At 37.9% G+C, this 22,062-nt stretch overlaps 1 protein-coding gene across 1 annotated transcript in view; it reads left to right on the plus strand.

The window, feature by feature from the left end:
• Positions 1-22,062, plus strand: part of LOC131692384 (diacylglycerol kinase 1) — a 420,215-nt gene that overhangs the window by 380,497 nt on the left and 17,656 nt on the right. The window contains exons 15-17 of the mRNA XM_058979392.1: positions 1,879-2,019; positions 2,089-2,586; positions 2,661-3,269. Coding sequence (XP_058835375.1) covers positions 1,879-2,019; positions 2,089-2,586; positions 2,661-3,269 — 1,248 coding nt within the window. The remainder of the gene's footprint in view (positions 1-1,878; positions 2,020-2,088; positions 2,587-2,660; positions 3,270-22,062) is intronic.

The raw sequence follows: 22,062 nt of genomic DNA on the forward strand, positions 1-22,062 counted from the left end.
CATGACGTGCTCCCCATCCCATTTATGTCACAATTTGTCATAACTCTTTCTTCCAATAGCGCGGAAGAATTTATAAATGGTCCTTTATAGGTATTATCACAAGCTTATTGAGATCGCATAACTTCAAATTTTCGACCTCGTTCGAGTAAACGTTGCGATATTACAATGAAGACGCGAAGCAGAAAAAATATCGACCCTGCTTTACTAAACGATATTAATATCATGCACGAATCAAACTCCCCACATTTCCAAATAGTAAGTACTTATTCTTAGCTCAATATAATTGATTGACGATTTAATGGACTAAATTTAAATTGTTGACATTTGTTTAAATTGTTCTTGCGAATTGTCAATTCTCAACCCTCATACATAATTCAAAAGTCAATAATAATTCACTCAGACAAGACCATGCGTATTCCCACACGTGAAAAATACACAGTGGATTAGTTTCCTAGTTGGCCAAATATACACTAAACAAACAAAGAAATTAGTTTGCTCAGTCTACAGAAATGTCAACTCGATTGGCATTAACCGGTGAATACGTGTTCTCTTACAATGCCATCAAATCAAAGAACATTTAAAATTACATACGACAAAATATGTACAATTCAGAATGTAACGAAATGAATATATTGCTTAATTATTTGCATTGAAAGAAGATAGGAAAAAATATGTGCATAATCGAGGTGGATCATTTTCAAAAATAGCACTGCTGATGAATCACTTTATAAAAATAAGTGATAAGGGACGCGAACGAAAAAAGCTGACCACCGCTTTTAAATTGTTTATTAAAAATGTATGCAAAATACTGCTATTAAAACAAATATTTCGTAAATATGTATTTATGTGACAGTTTAAACATCATTCTATAAGTGTGCAATATTTCATTCAATTATTTTGAGCAGTTTTTGAGATATAAGAAATTGAAGAAAATATAATTTTATTGTTTTCAAAAGTTTAAAAGCCCATAATTTAAACAAAAAAGCAATTTAGAAAAAAAATTACCAAAAGTTACACCCCATGTCCTCCACCAAAAAAAATATTTTTCATGAATATCGGTGATTTTGTAGAAATTTCGAGGCACACTTGACGTGGTTTGACTCTGTTGATGAAACTAAGAAACCACTTCAAGTCTAGCCACAACAATGATCATTTGAAAATTCCCTAGAAATTTCTTTTCAAAAGCAAGAACTACTATTATGTAGTCTGTAATTGGAGTAAATCAACTATAAACATAATTATTTATTCCATCGAAGTGATGATATACTGTATACATAGACAGATTACTGGAACTGTTCTCATTAACGCATAACATATTGAGTTAGTAGCTTAGAGCTGCTAAACATATCACTATACAGCAACAGGATTATGGTTCATAATCATCACCTAGTCAGCTGATTTGTGGTTTATCATTGCCGTGGGCAACCAAGAGAACGATAATGGAATGTCCACCGGTTACTGACCTTTGCTGAATTATTAATGCTCATCGGCGCTTATGAGAACAAGTGATGGAGCGGTTGTTGTTTGATAAATTAATGCATGACTTCACGCCAGTTGAAGAATGATGTAGCATTAGGGGATAAGTTTCTACTACCAGTACATCACAGAATGTTTAATGATGAGAACCGAAGAGGGTTTTACTTGCAGGTTCAGTAATTCAATTCCAGCCGATAATATCGCATATATTTTTATTATTGATGGTGTAGAAATCTGCTCATAATTATGCCCTCGTATATTGTGTACAAACCACCCTTATTAATCAATTTTCATCAATTCAATTATATAGTCATTAAGATCGCAAAAATAACCCTTCACAAAAATTGCTCCGTTGATGGCGTCGGTTTTAACGTGACACTTTTTATTCCATTCCCTATTTAGCTCCACAACAAATGTGCCTCTCTGGTGAAAGCGGAGTGCAGTTTGGGTGAATTCTCGAACCTTGTACTGCCCCCAACCGCGATTTGTCCTGCTGTGTTGGACCGACAAAAGTCCATCAATTTCGCCACCAGTCGGGGGAAGGTGAGCCACAGCCTACCACTATGCCGATGTGTGATGAATCGAATGATTATTGCAATTTTCCTTTCGTAGAGCATATCTTCAACGATACATTTTCAAATTACCGCCACCTCAAATACCTGCCCACTTCTAGTGTTCATAAACCCGAAAAGCGGTGGTCGGCAAGGTGATCGCATCCTGAGAAAGTTCCAGTACCTGTTAAACCCACGGCAAGTATATGACCTGTCGAAAGGAGGCCCGCTGGAGGGGCTTAGCATGTTCAAAGATGTGCCAAATTTCAAAGTGATATGTTGCGGGGGTGACGGAACCGTTGGTTGGATACTGGAAGCAATGGATTCCATCGAACTGCAGTGTCAGCCCTCGATCGGAGTCATCCCGCTGGGGACGGGAAACGACCTAGCCAGATGCCTACGGTGGGGCGGTGGATACGAAGGTGAGGGTATTCCAAAGATTCTGGACAAGATTCAGCGATCTTCGGTTGTAATGCTGGACCGATGGAGCATAGAGGTTAAGAACCATCCGTTGACGGGTGAGGACACACCGGTGATACCTGCTCAGAAGGTACTACAGGTCGGATACTCAGATGAAAGTGTGAATCAATATCTAATTTTATTTGTTTCTGTCCACTTGTCTATTTCAAACAGGTGACACTATCGGAGAACGTGCAAAAAGTGATAGAAATTTCGCAAAGGATAATTGTGGAAAAATCTGTGATTCAATCGTACGATGAGGTTAAAAATAGTACAAAAGCTACCGAGATATCGATAGAAAACACAAAACGTGTCATTCTAAGTGACAATAACAACACCGAGGTGCACCAACACTCAACCACGACGGCAGTGACGTCGTCATCGTCGAAAGAAGAAATTACTCAACAAACAACCGCCACCGTCAACGGGGATGTTGTCAAAGAAGCACCGCTTGTTAACAGCTCCAGCAGCTTCGAGTGCCGCACGGAAATCATCAGCCATGACAATGATGACACAAACGGTAGCCACAAACCACCGCCGCCAGCAGCGGATAGCAGCAACACGGTCAACGGCGACAGCCACGCAAATGAAGATGACATCGATCAGACCGATGATAAGACACGTGCTGATGGGGCAACGGAAAAGTACCCCCGACGGCCTCAGCTGTCCGGGCTCACTGCCAGGGAGAGAATTGTTGACCTACCCAAGTTGATCAAACCACAGTCGGCATCGGAATTCACTGTGCCGTACAATATTATCAACAATTACTTCTCCGTGGGCGTGGTAAGTAGAGAATTTGCGTTGGAATTGCGGACTAATTAAAAGGATGGCCAGATATTGTTTGTAGGGTAGACGAGCCCTTATTCATCTCATTAGTCAGGTTGTCATACTATTTCGCTGATAACTCGGCTTACAGTGATTGGATTACGCTTATATATGTATTAACATCTTTGCTTCGTTCCTAAGAAACAGTTCCATAAAAGATCTAGCTTGGAAAATGTAAAATATTCGCGTATGAGCGAAGTGAAAAGTTGAGTACGACGCACCCTTATTCATCCTACCATATGAGCTAATGCGTTGAATAGAGATAGTTGACACTGCTCTAACTAATGTGTTCAAATGGGTGAGATGAATAGAGGTGCTAAGATGAATTAGGGCACAGTAACCCTATTATGGTGCCAATTTCGGCTTTGAGGCTAGAATGTGGGATTAATAAATGGTCATTTTACTGTATCGATTTTCGTTGGCTATTTTCGGGAAATTGAACAGTAAGAGGAACAAACGACAAACACGGATAGGTATTCTAGAACGTATCAAACATAAACTTAGAACGGAAAACTAGAGCAAGGCACGCTCATATGGGTATGAAGGAAATGAAATGTGAAGAATCTTTCGCCTTCTGCTGGTAAGAGTCGGGCGTTCTACCCGAGTCTACCACATGGTCGATGAGAGACCATAATTAATCATCACGTTTTGCGACGCCGGGTTCATATTTTCTTTCGGTTATGCCAATATGAACCTATCTAACTCTAGTTTATAACTGATTCGCTCTAGAATACCTATCCGTCGTCCAATAGTCATATCTTGCATTTCTTTTAATCTTCAACTTACCGAAAATGGCCAATAAAAATCGATACAGTAGAGCTTGGTGGCAATTAAAACATAGTAACAAATGCTCATCTTGGTTATAGTCATATCACATAATTAGTTTCAGGATGTTGGAAAATACCCACGAGGAAAATCAGATATGTAGTGTTTCCGTGCTTTATATCTCCATTTCGTTCACGCTCAGAGATTTTCACTAGAACTTCCAACCCGCGGGAACTCATTACCTGTGATCTTTGCATTTCTCGGGAATTTGTGTTTACTAGTTCCCGGTGTTCGGGAATCTCGAGAAAACTATTGTAGTGGCCTAGCCAGAAATTTGATTTGGGAGGGTTTTGAAGAATATGGTTGATTTTTCGAAAATGCTTCAATATAATGTAAATTTGATAAATTATTGAAAGTTCAGAAACAAAAACCGTTCAGCAGTAACAATTCCTTTCGACAAATGAGAAAAAATAATGAAGAATACCTTTCCTCTTTTCATAGAGAACCTTTCTTTTGTAAAATGTTATAAAATCAAAGAATATACACTTTTAAAGTGGAATAGATGTTCAACAACTTTTTTTACGTTTAACATTACATAATTTAGAAACCTGCTTTGCTCACTTTGCTTCCCTGGGTTCGAACGAATCCTACACAATGCGCTGAAAATAGAATATGGATAAAATATGTGGAAAAGCGAGCGTCGAGCGGTTACATTCTACTAGAGCGACGGTACAACAAACGAGTCGGGAATCAGCTTCAGTAATATTTGGCAAGATGCGCCAACGCGTAATCAAGTAGCAGACGATCTGCGAAAGGATGTGTGTGGATCAAAGGCCATTTCTACAACTACTGCATCCTAAACGTGCACTACCTTCACGAAGCGAGTCCCGAGAACGAGAAAGATGCATTTTACACGCATTTGGAACCCGCAGCAGAATGAATTAAGCTCCTCATCAACGACATGAACGTCACACTTGAGATCACCTGATTAACAAACTATGAACCAAATCGACCACGTTCTAATAAAGGGAAATTTCTTCTCCAACATCACACATGTTCACACCTTCCGCAGTACGAATACAGATTCGGAATCGCATACAGGAAGATCAGAATACCGAGGTGATGAAGCATCTATACAGAGTTACGAAAATTCTACGAGTAGGTAAATCGCTCGAGCAAAGGCTACGTGCCATAGGCCGACATATGAAGAGATACTAATGAAGATCTTCTCACGACCGAGTGTGAGCTGATCGATAAGTGTATTATAACGAACATGGAAATAGCATTAGACGACGAGAGTATCGCAAGAAACAGCCTGGGGACATGCGCAGCCGACGACAGATTCCCAGCACCGGATCTTCCTTAGATTCATGAGGAGATCGGACAATTGAGGACTGATAAAGCCCCTGGCAATGATCAACAGCCATGTGAGCTTTCTGAACTAGTTCGCGTACTAAAAATCGAATTAGAAATGACTTAGCGGAAACTGTGACTGAAGTTCACAAAACAAAAGCAAATAGCACTAATAGAAGCGTTATGCGGGCGTTACTGAAGGGAAATGTAACATAATTATAAAACACACGATTTTTGGTCATGGTCCTGTTTTCATAATGTAAAAAACGTGAGTGTTCCGGAATTCATGCCACTTTATTCACGATTTTCGGAACAATTTTTTTTCCGTGTATGTCCCATCTATAAAAAGGGTGTTAAGCGGAATTGCGACAACTAGTTACCTACTAATTTTTTGTCGCCGCCAATCACCGTAAGCAACCAAGTTCGTTGAGAAAATTGACATATAGTGCCAAATACGGATTTCCGGACAAACGACAATAAATTGAGTGATGTGTGATGAGTATTAAGGATACTTTCGAGTCATTTTGAATCTTGGAAAGGGCTACAGCAAGGTGTGAAAATAACAGCGAGGATTGACACGAGCGGTACGGTTTTCCGGAAGTCTGTTCAATTTTTTAGCTTCGCCGGTAATTTCAATATTGTTGTGACACACAATCTTGAGACGATGTGGGACGTACATCCGACTGACGGTATAAATGTTTATTTTATTGTTTATTAACAGCAGAAGAGATTAATCGTAAACAGTAATATCCGAATAATTTGTTTTAGCCACGCTATTTGCAAAAAAATCTCGAAAACTTTACTGAAGACATCAAGTTTTTCGAGACTTAATCAGTTTGAAGAATTAATGCATCCATCTGGGAGGATTACTAACCAAAATTATTTTATCAGAAGATGTTTTAAGCTCTTCGAAAAAGCTAAACCTCTAAAGCTGACGGTTTCGAAGCTATGCGTATTGGCCGTGAAAACTGAGCATTTATTTTACTTTTCTTCGCCATTACAGTTCATAATTAAAGAACGAGTCCTTGTATACGAAATTGTATTACGTCATTTAAATCAGTACTCAAATGTATATCACAAATAACCACAAACTTTTTTTTAATGTTCTTCTTTTCCAATCCTACTTAGTAGTTATTCAAATAATTGATAGTATAAAAGAAAATCAAATGCTGACACAAACTGATCCTGACCTACTAGATTGATCTTTTTAGGATCCATGTTGATCAGGGGAAATGTAGCTTTGGCATGATACAGAGAGCACATCGTTCATTATGATCTCAAAAGACTTAGCAGCAGGCACACAACGATGTAATTCCTTTGTAGTTTTCAACATTTCGCCGATCTTCTTTTTTGTATACAGGAAACATAATTAACCTTTTCCAGTTGGAAGGATAACAACACTGCCTAAAGAAATTGTTGAATAGAGTTGTCAACGGCAAAATTAATGCCTCCGCGCATTTATTGAGTACACATGAAGGTATGCCTATGCCGTCGAGCCAAGAGTGACTGCGAATATTTTAGCTTACTGATTGCTGCTATAACCTGACGATCTATAACAGTGAAGCTTCTCAAAGGACAAATATTCAATGGAGTGGAGTGGGTGGCCAATACGTCACACTTCTCCGAAGCCAGACTAGCACTCTGCTCCTTCAAAAACATGTCAGTAGATAATCCTTTCTCCTTCCGCTTGGAGTCGACGAATTTCCTGGGGATCATTGCGCAGGTTTGCTTGAATTCGAATGGAGTAGCGTTTGTACAATAAAAGGTTATAGGATCGATAATTATTACTCGCTAGCGCAAGACGATATTTAACGAAACGACAGCGTGTACGGCAACACAATCATAGTGCTTTAGATCTGAGCCGTTTTAGATGTCATACATGTGCATTACCCCACGGTGGCTTACGAGCTGGTCTACGCAGAGTAACATAATCAGCCATGAGGGCATTAATCACAGTAGTGAAATATTCAACGGCAGAGTCAATATCTTCCGTATCCTCAAGTGAATGCCAATCTGTATGAAAGAGTTCTGATGCAAGTCCCAAAAAATCAGCTCGGTGAAAGTCAAGACCAAGATTCGGAATATCCTCAAAAATAACAGGTTTCGGCAGACAGATAATAACTTCTACGGGAGGATGATTTGCATCAATCACAGAAATAGATTCAGCAGGTTCGTGGATCTGACAGTCGGCTAGTGCTGTCTCATCCAATAGGACAAAGTAACTATTTTCAATACTATTAATTTGTGTGGGAGTTAAAGTTGAATCCATCCAATAGCGTATCGCAGGCCGTAGAAATGTAAGAGCGAAGTACATTGACTACAGGTGCGCAATCATTACTTCCAAGGCAAGAAAAAACAGCATCAATCGATCAGACATGGTTGTTTGCACTGGCTAGATAACTCTTATGATCTGGTGGTAAATAAATTACACCGATGCTGACCAAACGATCAAGTAGCTTCAGTTTAACGTACAACTGTTCAAGCGAAACGTCAACAGGTGTTGGATCGACGAAACTGCTCAATGCAGTAGATACAGCGCGCATTCCACGTGATTTCCGGCTGTTCACAAAACTGAAAAAAGTTCCAAAAGCTGACAAGAATGAATTCTATCATCAAACCAAGTCTCGGTGAGAACAATTATGTCGTAATGGGAAGAAGCGATTGCTAGGACAACTTCATCGATTTTTGTGCGTAGGCCTCGAACGTTCGGGTAAAAAATCGTCAGTTGTCCATTCATGTCTGCATCAAGAGCCGATTCTTGAACTTCCTCCACATAACTCTACTCTAACGCGTAACGTGCGTCAATGGAAGCGAACTTGCACGCAACGTGTGGTAACTCAGTTATCCACCAGATGATGTCGCTCTTGGCGAAAAAAAATGAGCTGCGCAATGATAACGTCAAGTGAAAACAAAAATCACAAAGAAAACTATCACTTTCACGAATCAACACAACCAGATATAATCGTGCTTGAAGTTATGAAATTTCAATACACTCGTACGACCGACTAACAAGATAAACAGATAAAACAAAAATTAAAAGAATTACGATTGCAAAACACTAAAAAATTGAAAAGAAAACTTTCAGCTCAATTGACGACCGGAATGTAGCAAACAGTGATGCCAGTATGCGATATTTTGATTCCAAAGAACAATATTATAAATGATGCAACTGGTAATTATTGCGTCATGATTAGTATAGTTTAAATCTTGTAAAAGAAGCCAAATTTGCACTTGAAGTTTGAGATTCCATATTCTATTCTATTCTAACCCTTACACAGCCAGTATTGAAAAGCATCCTGGAAAACACTGCAGTTATTCTGTAGTGTTTTTCTTATCAATATTAATATTTGAAGCATATTTTCATATGTCGCAAATATTAAAACGGCCAGGCCTACTGTGCAGAGTTGGGTTTGGAGATGTTTCAAAATTAGACGGCAATTAAATTATTCATTCAATGAATAATGTAATTAACGTATTGTTTTGAATCTTAAAGGAGGAAGAAACGAGGACAACCGTACCGACCGTTTCAGTTTAAAGGGGATATAATGAATCGCTGGGAGTGACTTGGCTAAGGAGGTTAATGCCACTCCTTTGGTCCTTTGGAATGGGACAGAGGTATTTACACCCACTAGAAGTTTGAGATTCCATAATACAGTTTCTCTTGTCGATGCCACACGAGTATAACATGAATAAAAATTATATCAGAAATCTATTATCTCACTACTAAGTGGATTACTTGCTGATCTGTTGATACACCATCCAACATCTAACTCACGTCTGATCCGTTTAATCCAAAGAGTAAATACATCAACTCTGGAAAAAGGTTCACTTTGAAGTGAACTTACACATTACTTTTTGAGAAAGAGCTCAAACATTATTGAGTAATCACCAAATGTTTATGCAAAATCGGGTTCTTGCTAGAAGTATATTTTTATAAGCTTTATAAACTAATATCTATATGCATATAGTGTGGTCGTTTTGTTGGAAAGTTATATGCGTTCATTGACTAAAACACTCATATCTCAGAAAGTATACTACACAACCTAAAAATATTATTAGCGTAAAATTGCCACGATAGGTCTCCGGGTTGAACTTGGATTCCTTAAGATAGGTTTGGTCATTGCCAGTGCACACACTCACACACATACATGCAGACATTGTCCTGATTTGCCGAGCTGAGTCTATTGGTACATGATACTCAGCCCTCGAGGCCTCGTAGAAAGTTTTCAATCCTATACATTTATTTTGTGTGAAATGTAAAATAGCCTAAGAATGGTAATTTTTTTTTCTGTTTGAGTGCAACGCAAACTCGATTCAAATGCTTCAATTAACTTGGAGCTTGGCAAGCTCCAGGAGGCGTCAAAAACCGTTTTAGCTGGCCAATGTGGACAAAGCGGCTTCGATTGATCATTAGTGATCTAGACCTGTACAACCAAGTAATGTTGCACACATTTTAGTATGTATTTCATCATTTGAACATCATGGCTTATGTAGAAATTTGCCATTGATTTTTTATTGATTGGATTCCGGAGTGACGGGTTGAACAGTGCGGTCGCACCAATGTTCAACCCGTAACTCCGGAATCGGAATCCAATCGATAAAAAAAATAAATGGCAGCCGATGGAAAGGTTGTACCTTCCATTTGAGACTAAGTTTGTACAAATCGGTCCAGCCTTCTCTGAGAAATAGAGGAGACATTTTTTGCCACATACACACTTACACACACATTTGCAGATCTCGTGGAACTGAGTCGAATGGTATATGAGACTCAGCTCTTCGGGCATCGTTTAAAAATGCGGTGTTCGGAGCGATTTCATAACCTTTCTAAATGACAAAAACACATTTTACACACATTCTTGTTTAACCAAATTTTGATCATACCACCCCTTATTCTGAATTCGGAGTTTCGGTCAAACACAGTGACTGCTCTTAAGTTTTCAATTGGTTGTCCTGTCCAATTCATCTTTTCAACTGAAATTTACAGTTGGTGTCAAATGTTCATAATGCGTGCCCAGACTCCTAATGCAGCAAAAGCGCCTTCCGAGAGAAACTTGAGAACAACTATTTTCCGCGTTATCGGAGCCATCGAAAAAAGATTTCCCTTTTATTGTTCCTACTCCTGCGGTCTGCCGTGAACGTATCCGTGCATGAAAAGAAAAACGCTGGAAACAATGAAAAGTGGCGCTTTCTAGTTGATTACATTTGCCATGATCGTGTTGTACGTGGTTTTCAGTTACATTCCGATCGAACCAACCTCACACGTCTTCCCTGATGAGTTCAGCAGATAGTTTGTTACAGAAGGACGATGTGATTTTCTGTTTTAAGTGCCGCCGCACATAATAATTTATCATTCTATAGTAGCGTTATATCCATCGATACGATGGAAATAATTCCAAGTGAAAACATACCAATGCGTACAACGGAATAAGTGAGAGAACATCGGAATCGAATCACCATAAACCACGCGTTTCCATAATGCTAGCCTAGCTGTATGGAGACTAGACTGGTTCAATTTTTGGGTTGCTATGATTAATAATAAAATCCACTTGTTTTGAAGTCATGCTGCTTCTTTAGTTAATAACTTTTCTCAGCGAATTTTCATAAACTTTTAATGTTCCACGAATGTGTTCAGTAGAAGCATACCTTTAGAAATATATAGTGTTCTGATTAATTGATTGATAAGGTGATGTTTTAAGAATTTATTTTCAATGTTAACCGATTTTCCATACAAACTTCCATATAAACTTTGAAATTTTTGGAGGGTCTGTAGACACAACCGATCGGTACCAAAATTTGCACAATTACTAAGGGCCATAAAAGGAATCAGTAGAGCCTGGTGGAGCTAAATGTAAAAAATTGAACCAGTCTAATGGAGACGCATAGTTGTAATGAGTTTATTCTCGAATTATCTAGGCAGAAACTGCAACACACGAAACGTTCTCATACGCCATACGTACCAGTACTCCAACTAACTAAACTTCATTAAACCATTCTTCGAATGGTACAGCAATCTTCACAGCTAATGGCAATAGTTTGCTATTGTGCAGCCTATTCTCGTATCTTATTGTAGCACACCCAACGCTGGATTGTCTGACATGAATGCTCGAAGCAAACTTTCTTTACACTACTAGAATGAAAGAAGTAAAGAAACGGCGACAATTTCGAACTTAAGAGCCGGCTTATAACAGCTATTTTTATATGTACTCCTTTTCTTGATACCGAAGGCGGTACTGGTGTTTGGAACAGCGCCTAACATGCCATGCAGCAGTTCACTCACTTTCCAAATAGTAACGTACCTACCTTCTTCGGCGTGGGTCCATCCTCTCCGATAAAAGAAAACCCTACCGGTATTTCCAGTCACGGAAGCAAAAAATTCGAATTTTATGATACTGACACGAGAAAGGCATTCATTTCGCCTGCTCGCCTGCACCGCCTACTGAATGTTTGAGAACGGCCATCCCGATAAGACTAGAACTGTTGATGCTGATCTAATACTGCAAACGGAAAGGATCAAATGCTAAAGGTGATGGTGACCTATTTTCCCTGTTCAAGTTCGGTACGCTATCCGGTCTTCTTCCATGTGAGGCTTCCTAAGCAAGCCATCTGTTCTGTGGCTGGCTCCTGGAAAGCATCGAATCACAATGCCAATATCAAACACTGTATAATACATACAATGTACGCGAACTGCGCAACCTTCGTCCGTTCGGTGAGCGCACTTTGATTGCAGCACAGAGCCAAGAGCGTGTGCATTATATGCATGAGTTATTTCAACGTATGTTAAACAAGTGGAATGTCTGTTTTCAGTTTTATGCATAAGGTAGTCAGATGATGCGCTCAAGGTAGAACAAGTTGTACTCGATATCACCGTAGGTATTCAAGAATCGGTTCGATAGGTTTCAGTAATTTATTAATATTTTGAATTATTCATAAATCTTTGATGATAACCTGGTGGATTCTATTGGTCTGCAGGTTTCTGTTGCTATTGTGCCGCTTGACGAAGAAATTGTTATGGCCCCACGGATAAACATCGATTTTGTATGCTATCCAAGTGTTATTTTCAGTTTGTTAGGAAGCAAGACCTGAAATTTCAATATGCAATCGGCAAATATATTTTCCTTCGCAGACCCCCAGCAACGACTTCACGGCACCCTAGGGGTCCACGGAACCCAGATTGAGAATAACTGAATTTTTAGAGGTATGAAACATCGTCGAATGGACGAAAATCGCTTTTCAGACTTCCCCCAATTGCGGAATCGTATTGTCGCCGCAAACCCAATCATTTCTCTACCCCGATTCAAAAAGATAAGGTTTGGTGATAGATCCAGTCTTTGACATATCTCCCTATAAATTTGATTTTAACGACTATTGCAAAAAGCTCATTTTGATTTGGCTGACTCAGCTGTTATCTCATCTATTTCTAAGTTTTTATCTCATTTGCAAAAAGTGTCAGCGGGAAAAAATTGGAAAGTTTTCTTCGACCTGCCATATAGAGGGTCCGTCAATTAATGTGACTCATAAAAAAACAATACAAAAACAAACAAAATAAATGTTTATTCATTTCAAAGTCAATCCATTTTACTAAAAAATAGTCCAATTTTCATATTTCATCGACTAAATTCAAGTTGTCCGTCTTTGAGTGTACTGACCCAAGAACACATTGTACGCTGCCCGCAGTTGTTCTTCTGTAATTTGATTCCATTCAGCCACAAGATGTTCTTTGAGAGTTTCTACGCTGTTACGTTTTTTGGAACAGACCCTGGTTTCCAATATACTCCTTCATAATAATTCATCGGGTTGAGATCTGGTGAATTTGCTGGCCATTCCGTACTACGTTTTGCCTTATGCGCCGGTGCTGAATCGTATTGGAAAACTCAAGGTGTTGAGCCGAAGTTAGCAATTCAGTGTTGCTAAAAGAGCGAGAAGCCAAAACACCCTCCTCGTTCGCCAGCGAGCGCGAGACTCACACTGTATGCTCCCTACTGCTGTACACACGTTTTCGAAGAACTCGCAAATATGTGACGATCAGCACGAGCGGCAAATATGCTTGATTCATGTGAGTTATCTGCCTTCGCTATAGGCTCGTGTGTCACTCGCACTCTTGTCGGCTCTCTAGATTTTAGCTCTAACGGCGAGTGGGTTCCCATAATGGGACTCCTCGGCTGCGAGTTTTTACTGCATGCCACCCACTCCCGTGTGCTAAGCACTCTTTACAGCTCTGAAGATGTTTATTAGAACAGCTCGTATACACTCTTTTAGCAACTGGGAGCGCTCGTAAAGGAGCGAAGGGATCAGGTGCGGCATTCTGATGAAATCCTAGAACAATGCAAGCAAAAACTAACTAAACTAACAGTGCGCGCGTTCGCATTAAATTGTAATTGCATACATACGTTATCTGTCTATACAGGTTTATACCGGTCGTATTTAAAGAACAAATTAAATATATTGTTTTTCATATTATTCTTAAGAAAAAACTTGTCTTCTAAGGGGCGTCTACTATAAAGTGCTCAAACTGAAAGTAATTTTGTTATACGATTTTGATGGCAAGGTGACAATGGACCTCTCGTTAAGGTTTATGTATACATTCATTATGAATGAAAAATTTTCAGTCAGGCGAAGCCACACATACGAGCGTTCGAAGAGAAGACGTTCAACCATTTCCATGTCGAGGAATGCCGCGGAGGACATGATAACTCTTGATACAATTGTATGAAATAGGAAATTCAATAAGATTTTTAAAACATAGACTTGTAGTTTCTCGATGAACCAAAAAAAATGGAACCGTAGGAATTTCGGAAAATGGCATAAGAAAAACCGAAAAATAAAATTCGTTCACTTTTCCTCAAAATAACGAGGAAGATTTTTGTATTCCATTTTCCCTTAGTTCATCGACTACACATGTTATGCATTCTCATAAAAAATCAGGTCAATTCGTTGAATGGTTTTTGAGTTATCGGCAATTTGAAAAATGCGGTTTCGAGAAAGATGCTAATAAAGTTGCCGATAGGCTGAAATTGTTGAAACGCATGGTTGTTTAGAACAAAAGAAGATCAGTGTGGTCACCGAGCTTGCACTGGGCTTTTCTAGAGGTTCAATACTAACAATTAAACGAATAAAAAACATTAATGTTTTTTTACCCACTACACCAGGCAACCATGGGTAGGCGCTAGTGCACTGAGTGCACACTGCTCTGAAAATCTAGCGAAATCGTCTTAGAGCAACAGCGGCTGCTCGTTCTGTGGGCCATAAATGCGACTTCCGGAGGGTTAAGGAAATAATATCACATATTCTATAAAAATCCATGCTGGCTAATGGGTTTGCATTTTTGTACCGATTATACACATCTGAGCAGAAGTAAAGGGCGTATATAACGCACTTCTGGGCAGAAGGGAAGCATGTATGTGATATCCAGCAATAAAATCTAAAGCTTTTTAAGGATAGTTTCTTTTTTGAACAATGAAAATTGGAAACACGAATTTGATATAATTTATTGAAAAAAGTAAAAAAAAAACTAATCTGTTACTACCAATTTTACTAAGATGGTAAATGGAATAAAGTTCTGTCCCACTAATATATAGTAAATTATCGTGAGTAATTATTTGAACAGTATTGTGCAAACTGTTTTTTTTCGTCAAGAAGAATCAGTATTACCGAAAACAATGTTGTTCAGTCATGTTCAAATCTCAATTAGTACAGATTTATAAAACTTTGGTATATACTTGTTGAAATGATCTAAACCTAAGATTATGTGTATGAATAAGAGAAGCAAGTGAATCACGATAGTAGGAATTAATTCAGAGATATTTCATTTTTTTAGGCATTTTAATTTTCATTTAAATTCAGCATTTTCAAAATTTTCATTGTCAGCATTCCACCAAAACGCTCAAAGAGAAACTATTTTCATTTAAAGTTTGATTTTAATAATTACCTTAACTATTCTTTACATTTTGACTATTAATTCTATAATTTATCATCCCACATCCATGCTTTTTGTCAAATTTAAATATTGAATCATCCTTTATACTATTTAATTGCCATTGAAAATAACTTTTTATACTTAATTCGGCAAAACAACCCATTCGGGAAAATACCAATCGGCAAAATAAACCAGTTAATTCGTTATCTGGGAAAAGCCAGCGTGAGGAGTTGACGAGCAAGTAAAAATTACTATTTCAATGCACAGTGGTTCCATTCCTTAAGAGAGGCGGTCATAAATATATTTAATGCAAATTTTGATACAAAACTGCATTTTTATAGTAAATTTGGGTCGCAGAATTCAAATTTCGCAATAAAAAATCGGTTATATCCACCTAACAGTGTAATACGGCTTTTCTTATTACATTAAGATTCACATTTACTTTTTTTTGTGCCAGAATTTTTTTTAGTATCGAATAGTACAAGTTGTGCTGCGCTGGTAAAAAATAAATAGTTATTCATTGAAAGTTCTCTAAATTGTAGCTTCTGCACCTGAACGCAAATATTATGATATCGGCTTCGGTGAGCATAATATCTCGAATTTTACATAAATCGTGTATTTTTTTCCTTTAAAATGATGGTTTTCGTGAACAAACAATGTGTTTTCCTACAATAAAAATTATCCCATAATAAAAAAAACTCCGAGTACCAGCTATTTTAAAATGGAGAAATACTACTTGTACTTGAGAACGTAGTTGTAATACGAAGTGGAGTGAGACATTTGCCTCGTACATCGAAGATTCCGTAGTGACATGTGTTTCAAAGAGAAGCGTCAAATAAATCGATATAACTCAAGTTCTAATAATTCGATCGATAAGAAATTTTGGGAAAATAACAAAGAAGCTATATAGTTTCGAGATCAGTAGTAATTATTATCGTAATATAATTTAACAGTCTGATATAAAGTTTTTCGTCTTGCATTATCCCGTTAACAATGTACAACATCTTAGATTTTCTAGGCATTCTGGGCGCAGAGATGCGCAGCTGAAGCCTAGTTTAAGTGGAAGTGGAACGTCTGACGACCATTTTGAAAAGAAGTTCGGGAAGGATATCGAGGGACAAAGTTAGTTAAAGTCATATTGAAAATTTTTAGGTTAATTTTTTCTATTACTTATACAAATAAACCCATATTTCTGCTCTCCTTACACTCCAAAAACTGAAAATTATCATTTAATACAAAGCTAATAGTAGTGTTATCTGAAAAAAAATTGAATATTAAAAATTACAGATCGACGAAAACATTTTTCTGGCGAGCAATCGATTATCGATATTATTTACATTATCGGTAAATAACGAGCCACCCTATGCATTCTTCTATATACTAAGAAAACCAGTTCAGTATTGACAAAATTAATTATGAAACTATAAAATATACATACAGAACGATGTAATCACAAGATAAAAACACGCCTTCGCCGAAATGTTTTTTTTGCATTATTGGCCTATGGGGGGACCACTGTGCAATGCAAGTATTGCTTGTGGCACAAAAACTCGATTCGAACCGTATTACGCACTTAACATTCTACTAAAAAAAATTATCTCATAGACTGGTTAGTTCGACTGGCCTGTCTATGAGAGTACCATCTCTATAACTTCAAATACATGTGTTTTGACAGCTCGCAGTTTTCAGTAGCAGCTTGATTACTCACACTTTTAAAGTGCAGAGTTCAGGTTAGTGGAAAGTGCGCAAAATCATTCACTAGAGATTTCTTCTAATATAGTCCGCTGGATGTATCAATTTAGGACTGTGAACGAATGTTTTAGAATATATAACGCATAGAGTACTTTTCTTACAGATGATAGATTTGCTCTGATTCAATATTTTAAATTTAGAAATTCGCTTTATGACGTTAGTCGATCTCCTACATACATATTCTATAGAAGCCAATGTTTGTTAATGGGTTTGAATTTTCGTAGTGAACCGCATTAAATACGTTTATCTCGAAACCATGTATTTAATCCGAATATCCGATTCATTTAATGCAAAATGTACCAGGAATGGTCATAGATGTATACTACCCATGATCGCATATTTGTACGGTTTTCTTTGGGATTTCCTATCTTTAGGGGACTGACTCTTGTAGTAACTATTTAATTCGATATTTTACGAAAATTATCTGAGCGATTTATGCATATATTTTTTCAGTGACATTTGACAATAAAAACTGTTCCTATCATTTCATTATCCCACAAAAAATCTCAAACTTCAATATAAGTATATTTGACCAAAAACTAATTATTTTAAGAAGTGCATATGTGCAGCATTGAGGGGAATTATATATATTTGACATGTTAAGGTTCCACATATTTAAAAGTGTCAATCCAAGCGATTTTGCAGTTTTTTTTTTAAATTTACGTTTTAACGCAACTTTCGGGTGCGTTTATTTTCCTTTTCCGTTATACCAGCGTCATATCAACCTCAATGAATACGATACATTAGCTTCCATCAACGTAAATGTCCGTCAACGCCACGTCGTCGTTCCACCAAGATAAGTTGAATGCGTCTCTCGTTCACACTTCCCGTACGTCAAAGCATTCCGTGCTGTTGATGTTGTGTGTGAATACCTCCATTTAACTGCATATTTTGACGTTCCCATGACGTGCTGTACCGGTGACGAAAGCCAGACGTATTATGCAAATCGATCTTCAAACAGCCGCGGCTTAGACTTTGTACATAAAATATCCGAATTTCCTACATTCTTGGTCTACCAACGAAGAACGAAGGGGAGCGAGAGCGCTAGCGACTGCAAGAGTGCGAGTGAAGGCGAACGCGTTTAAGAGTGCGAGAGGATACGAGTGGGTTAAAGAGCGCGAGTGGCTACGAGTGGGAGTACAGATGAGTGGGAGCATGGGCGAGCGGGAGCATGGGCGAGTGGTAGCAGCAGTAGGAGTGAGCGCCAGTGGGTGGGTGTGAACGAAAGAGTGGGTATCAATATGTGCAATTTGAGTCGCTTTTGGTCGACTGGCTTTCGCAGAAATTCTACCCGGCTGGGGAGTGAACGAAAGAAAGGCATGCATGGAGAACACTCGGATACGAGTGTTGGGCGCAATGAGAATACGCGAATGAGAAATACAAGAGTTATTTTTACGAGTTCAGCAACACTTAGCATGGACCCATGGTTCCACTAAACCTTCCAAAACCGATTGTAGGTCGGTATGATGATTGATTTTCACTCCCTCGGGAACCAAATTCAATAGAGTTCGACCATTGTGGGTAATTCCTGCCCAAACCATCACTGAAGCAGGTTTTTGTCGATAAGTTAACTTTTACGCTTTAGATGGACGTCTGTTCTCTGTGCCTAAATTAATGTTGCTTCTCAGTTTAGCGCGAAGCAGAGGGAACTTGGCCTTAATCCCACTGCTCTATCAACGATATTACATAATATTCGTTTTGGAATATTCTTTGTTTGAGGGCCATTCATACATAATGTCTCACAGAAAAAATCTCTAAAATACACTTCCCCTCCAAGCACTAGTACGTCAGTACGACTCAAATACGCTTTTAATTTTTATCTTGGTAATTTATGTTACGTCACCCTCTTCCCCATCTGTCAATATGCATCATTTATGAACGGCCCCATTTGATATCTTGAGAGCATGTAATCCAATGAAAAGTAGGATTGACAGGATTTTAGTGCGCTTTTGTCATCTTTATGTTTGTTATTCATACTAAGAATACCAAAACATGTGATGTGATGGCTGGAAGATTAGAGAAGCCAGACGAACAACCCCCCCCCCCCGCCTTCCCCGCTTCAGCTGATTTTCAATCATGTCTCATCAAAAAATTAATATTCAACAGATACACTGGAACCTCCATTTACGGTTCGTAAATTGAATTAGTTCGTAAAAACGAATTTAATCCACCTAACAGTGTGATGAGACATTTCTTATAACACTTAACACTCTCTTCGGCCATTATAACGATTGAAAACATTTACATCATGATATTTCGCGATGTTTTTAATAACACATACACGAAGAATATATCACAACAATAGCATAGCATAGCATAGCATAGCATGAACACCTGCACAAATCGTAGGGTGGAGTTGCAGAATTGAGCATATCTATTGTCATATCAGTTTTCGCCACGATCTGCAATGACGTAGACCCGCCTCTTTCCACACACCTGGCTACGTCCTTACAAGCGTTTTTATTTTGATAATAGTCCGATCATCTACTTATTGAAAACGCTCGGAACCGAAACAGTTTTCATAGATGACGGAGATAACAAAAGGCGAATCGTATATAGTTATATCAATACTAATAAAATTACCAATGCATACACAGCTTTCCTAAAAACAATATAATCAAAATAACATGGAAAAATCTCACCGGGAACTCCGTGATGCCTTCACTACTTCCGGCGGAATACCGGTACACGTGGGTCTCCTAAAAATCGGCGAGAGACTTCCGAACTGCCGCCTGGGCTTCACACCAGCACACAGAAGTAGTCCGAAAAGCCGGCAGATCAAACACAGCAACTAACATTCTCTTGGTGGCATCACGTGGGTAACTGTCCTCCCGGAAACGCTGTGCCTAATGGTTCACTAATGATTCACTATCAGAACTACGGCACCGAGGGTGAAAACAAACTGTTTTTTTTTTAATTAAAACGCACAGCAGAAGACTGACAGCGAAAAAAACTTCTACTCCAGACGAGAGCTCGCCTACTAATCACGAAGAATATATTACAACAATATATGTAAATTTTTTAAGATTTTAACAAACATTTTAACCATTTCTGTGGCATGCTAGTATCAAAAATTCATGTCAAAAAATGTAATTTCTAGAAGACCGCGGATACAGAAAATCAAATAGAAGGTGTACTTATGTAAATTGGAAATTTTGTTGTTTCATTGATTTCAACCATAAGTACTAGTTGCACTTTTCCAGTAAGGAAATATTCCTTTACTCTGCCATATTGTAAATTTTTCCAAGGAAAATTTTTATTTTGACTTCCCAAATGTGTGTACGAGTATACATGAATTTTAAAAAAGCTATGACGTTTGTTTCCCTTTCAAGAAATTACGAAATCAAGTATCTTTTTTGTCTCCCAAAGCAGTCCAATTGTAACTATTAATTTAGGACAACAAATTAGCGAATCGGAAAAGGTTCGTCAAATTTTGAAAGAAACCGTGAAAGTATTCTTTAAACAAACTACCAAAAATGTTGTAGTTGGTGTAGTTCGATGCAATAGAAAAAAAAGATATCCTCAAAAATAACGACTTTGTTTCCACTTTAGTTGAAGTCATTTACTTCACTTCTTTTTTCCGAGATATATTTTAGATCGATCAAATGGTCATAAGTTAGAAAATTAGCTGTCAGAAGGTACTGACAAATGAAAGATAGCACATTGCTAAATGATCAAGACACAATCAGACAACTTGAAATTGTTTGGTGCTTAATCCAAGCAGTGATATGTAGAAAATGAAGTACAAAATATGTCCTGATATCATCCTTTTCCGTTTTATCGAAATAAAATTCGACTGGTATATTAAAACGGATCATTACTATATTGAACAACAAATAACATGCTATAACTTTTAAATCATACAAGACAGACACTTGGTGTCTTCAGCAAAGTTGTTCGCAAAAGAAAGAGCTATTAATTTGAAGAAGACATCGTCTCAATATAATCAGTTAAAAGAAAATTAATGAAAATATCTCACTTATAGGGGGATTAATCAGTGAAAACATAATGTCAAAGGAAAGATCATATTAAATCCAATAACATCTCCGAAGATGCTATTGACCTCAACTTAGCCGTTTTGGCGGTAATAGTCATGTTTCATGTTTTTGGTCTTATTTCTAGATATTGAGAAACGGCAAGAATCTGTCATTAGTATTTAATATTAAATATCTCCTTCGCTAATAGTCCGATTTCAACAAACTGTAGTTCGTTCGAACGGTATTAGTATGGCTGAAGTTGTAAAAGGGTTTATCTATGTTTGCAATTTCGACAGTAATTTCAAAAAAACTTCGAAAAGTGCCTTTTTTTGACATTCAAACTTCCATATCTTAGGAACTAAACATCATAATCAAAAACAAATTAATAGCGTTCTGTCTTGGTGTAAGGCCTTTCATTAGCAATTAGTTTGGATAAGATCGTTTCAGCCATTGCTGAGAAACACGAATGAGAGTTTGTCCGTTACATACACACACAGACACACACAGACATTGTCCCAAATCGTCGAGCTGAGTCGATTAGTATATAAGACTCGGCCCTCCGGACCTCGGAAAAATCTTGAAAGTTTGAGCGAATTCTATACATTTCTTTTATAAGAAATGTAAAAAAGTGTTCGATATTTGGGGTTTAGTTCGTAAAAAAAGTTTTCTTCGTTGGTTTAGCAATATTCTCGATAATCCTAATAATATGAGTATTGACAAGTAAATGATGAAAATGGACAATAGGAACCTTTTTGAAATCCAATATGGCGACTTTCAGTTGAGCAATATTCTCGATAATCCTAATAATAATGAATATTTTTGGAACGAACTTAACAAGTAGATCATGAAAATGCTCAATTGGAACCTTTTTGAAATTCAAGATGGTGAATTTCGGTTGAGCAATATTCTCGATCACCCAGCGATACGGGAATTTTTGGAACGTAGTGGGTGAGTACGACAAAGACCCGTTTTTATCAGCCCATCGGTGTAT

The sequence above is a fragment of the Topomyia yanbarensis genome, chromosome 3, assembly GCF_030247195.1.
Source record: "Topomyia yanbarensis strain Yona2022 chromosome 3, ASM3024719v1, whole genome shotgun sequence".
NCBI lineage: Eukaryota > Metazoa > Arthropoda > Insecta > Diptera > Culicidae > Topomyia > Topomyia yanbarensis.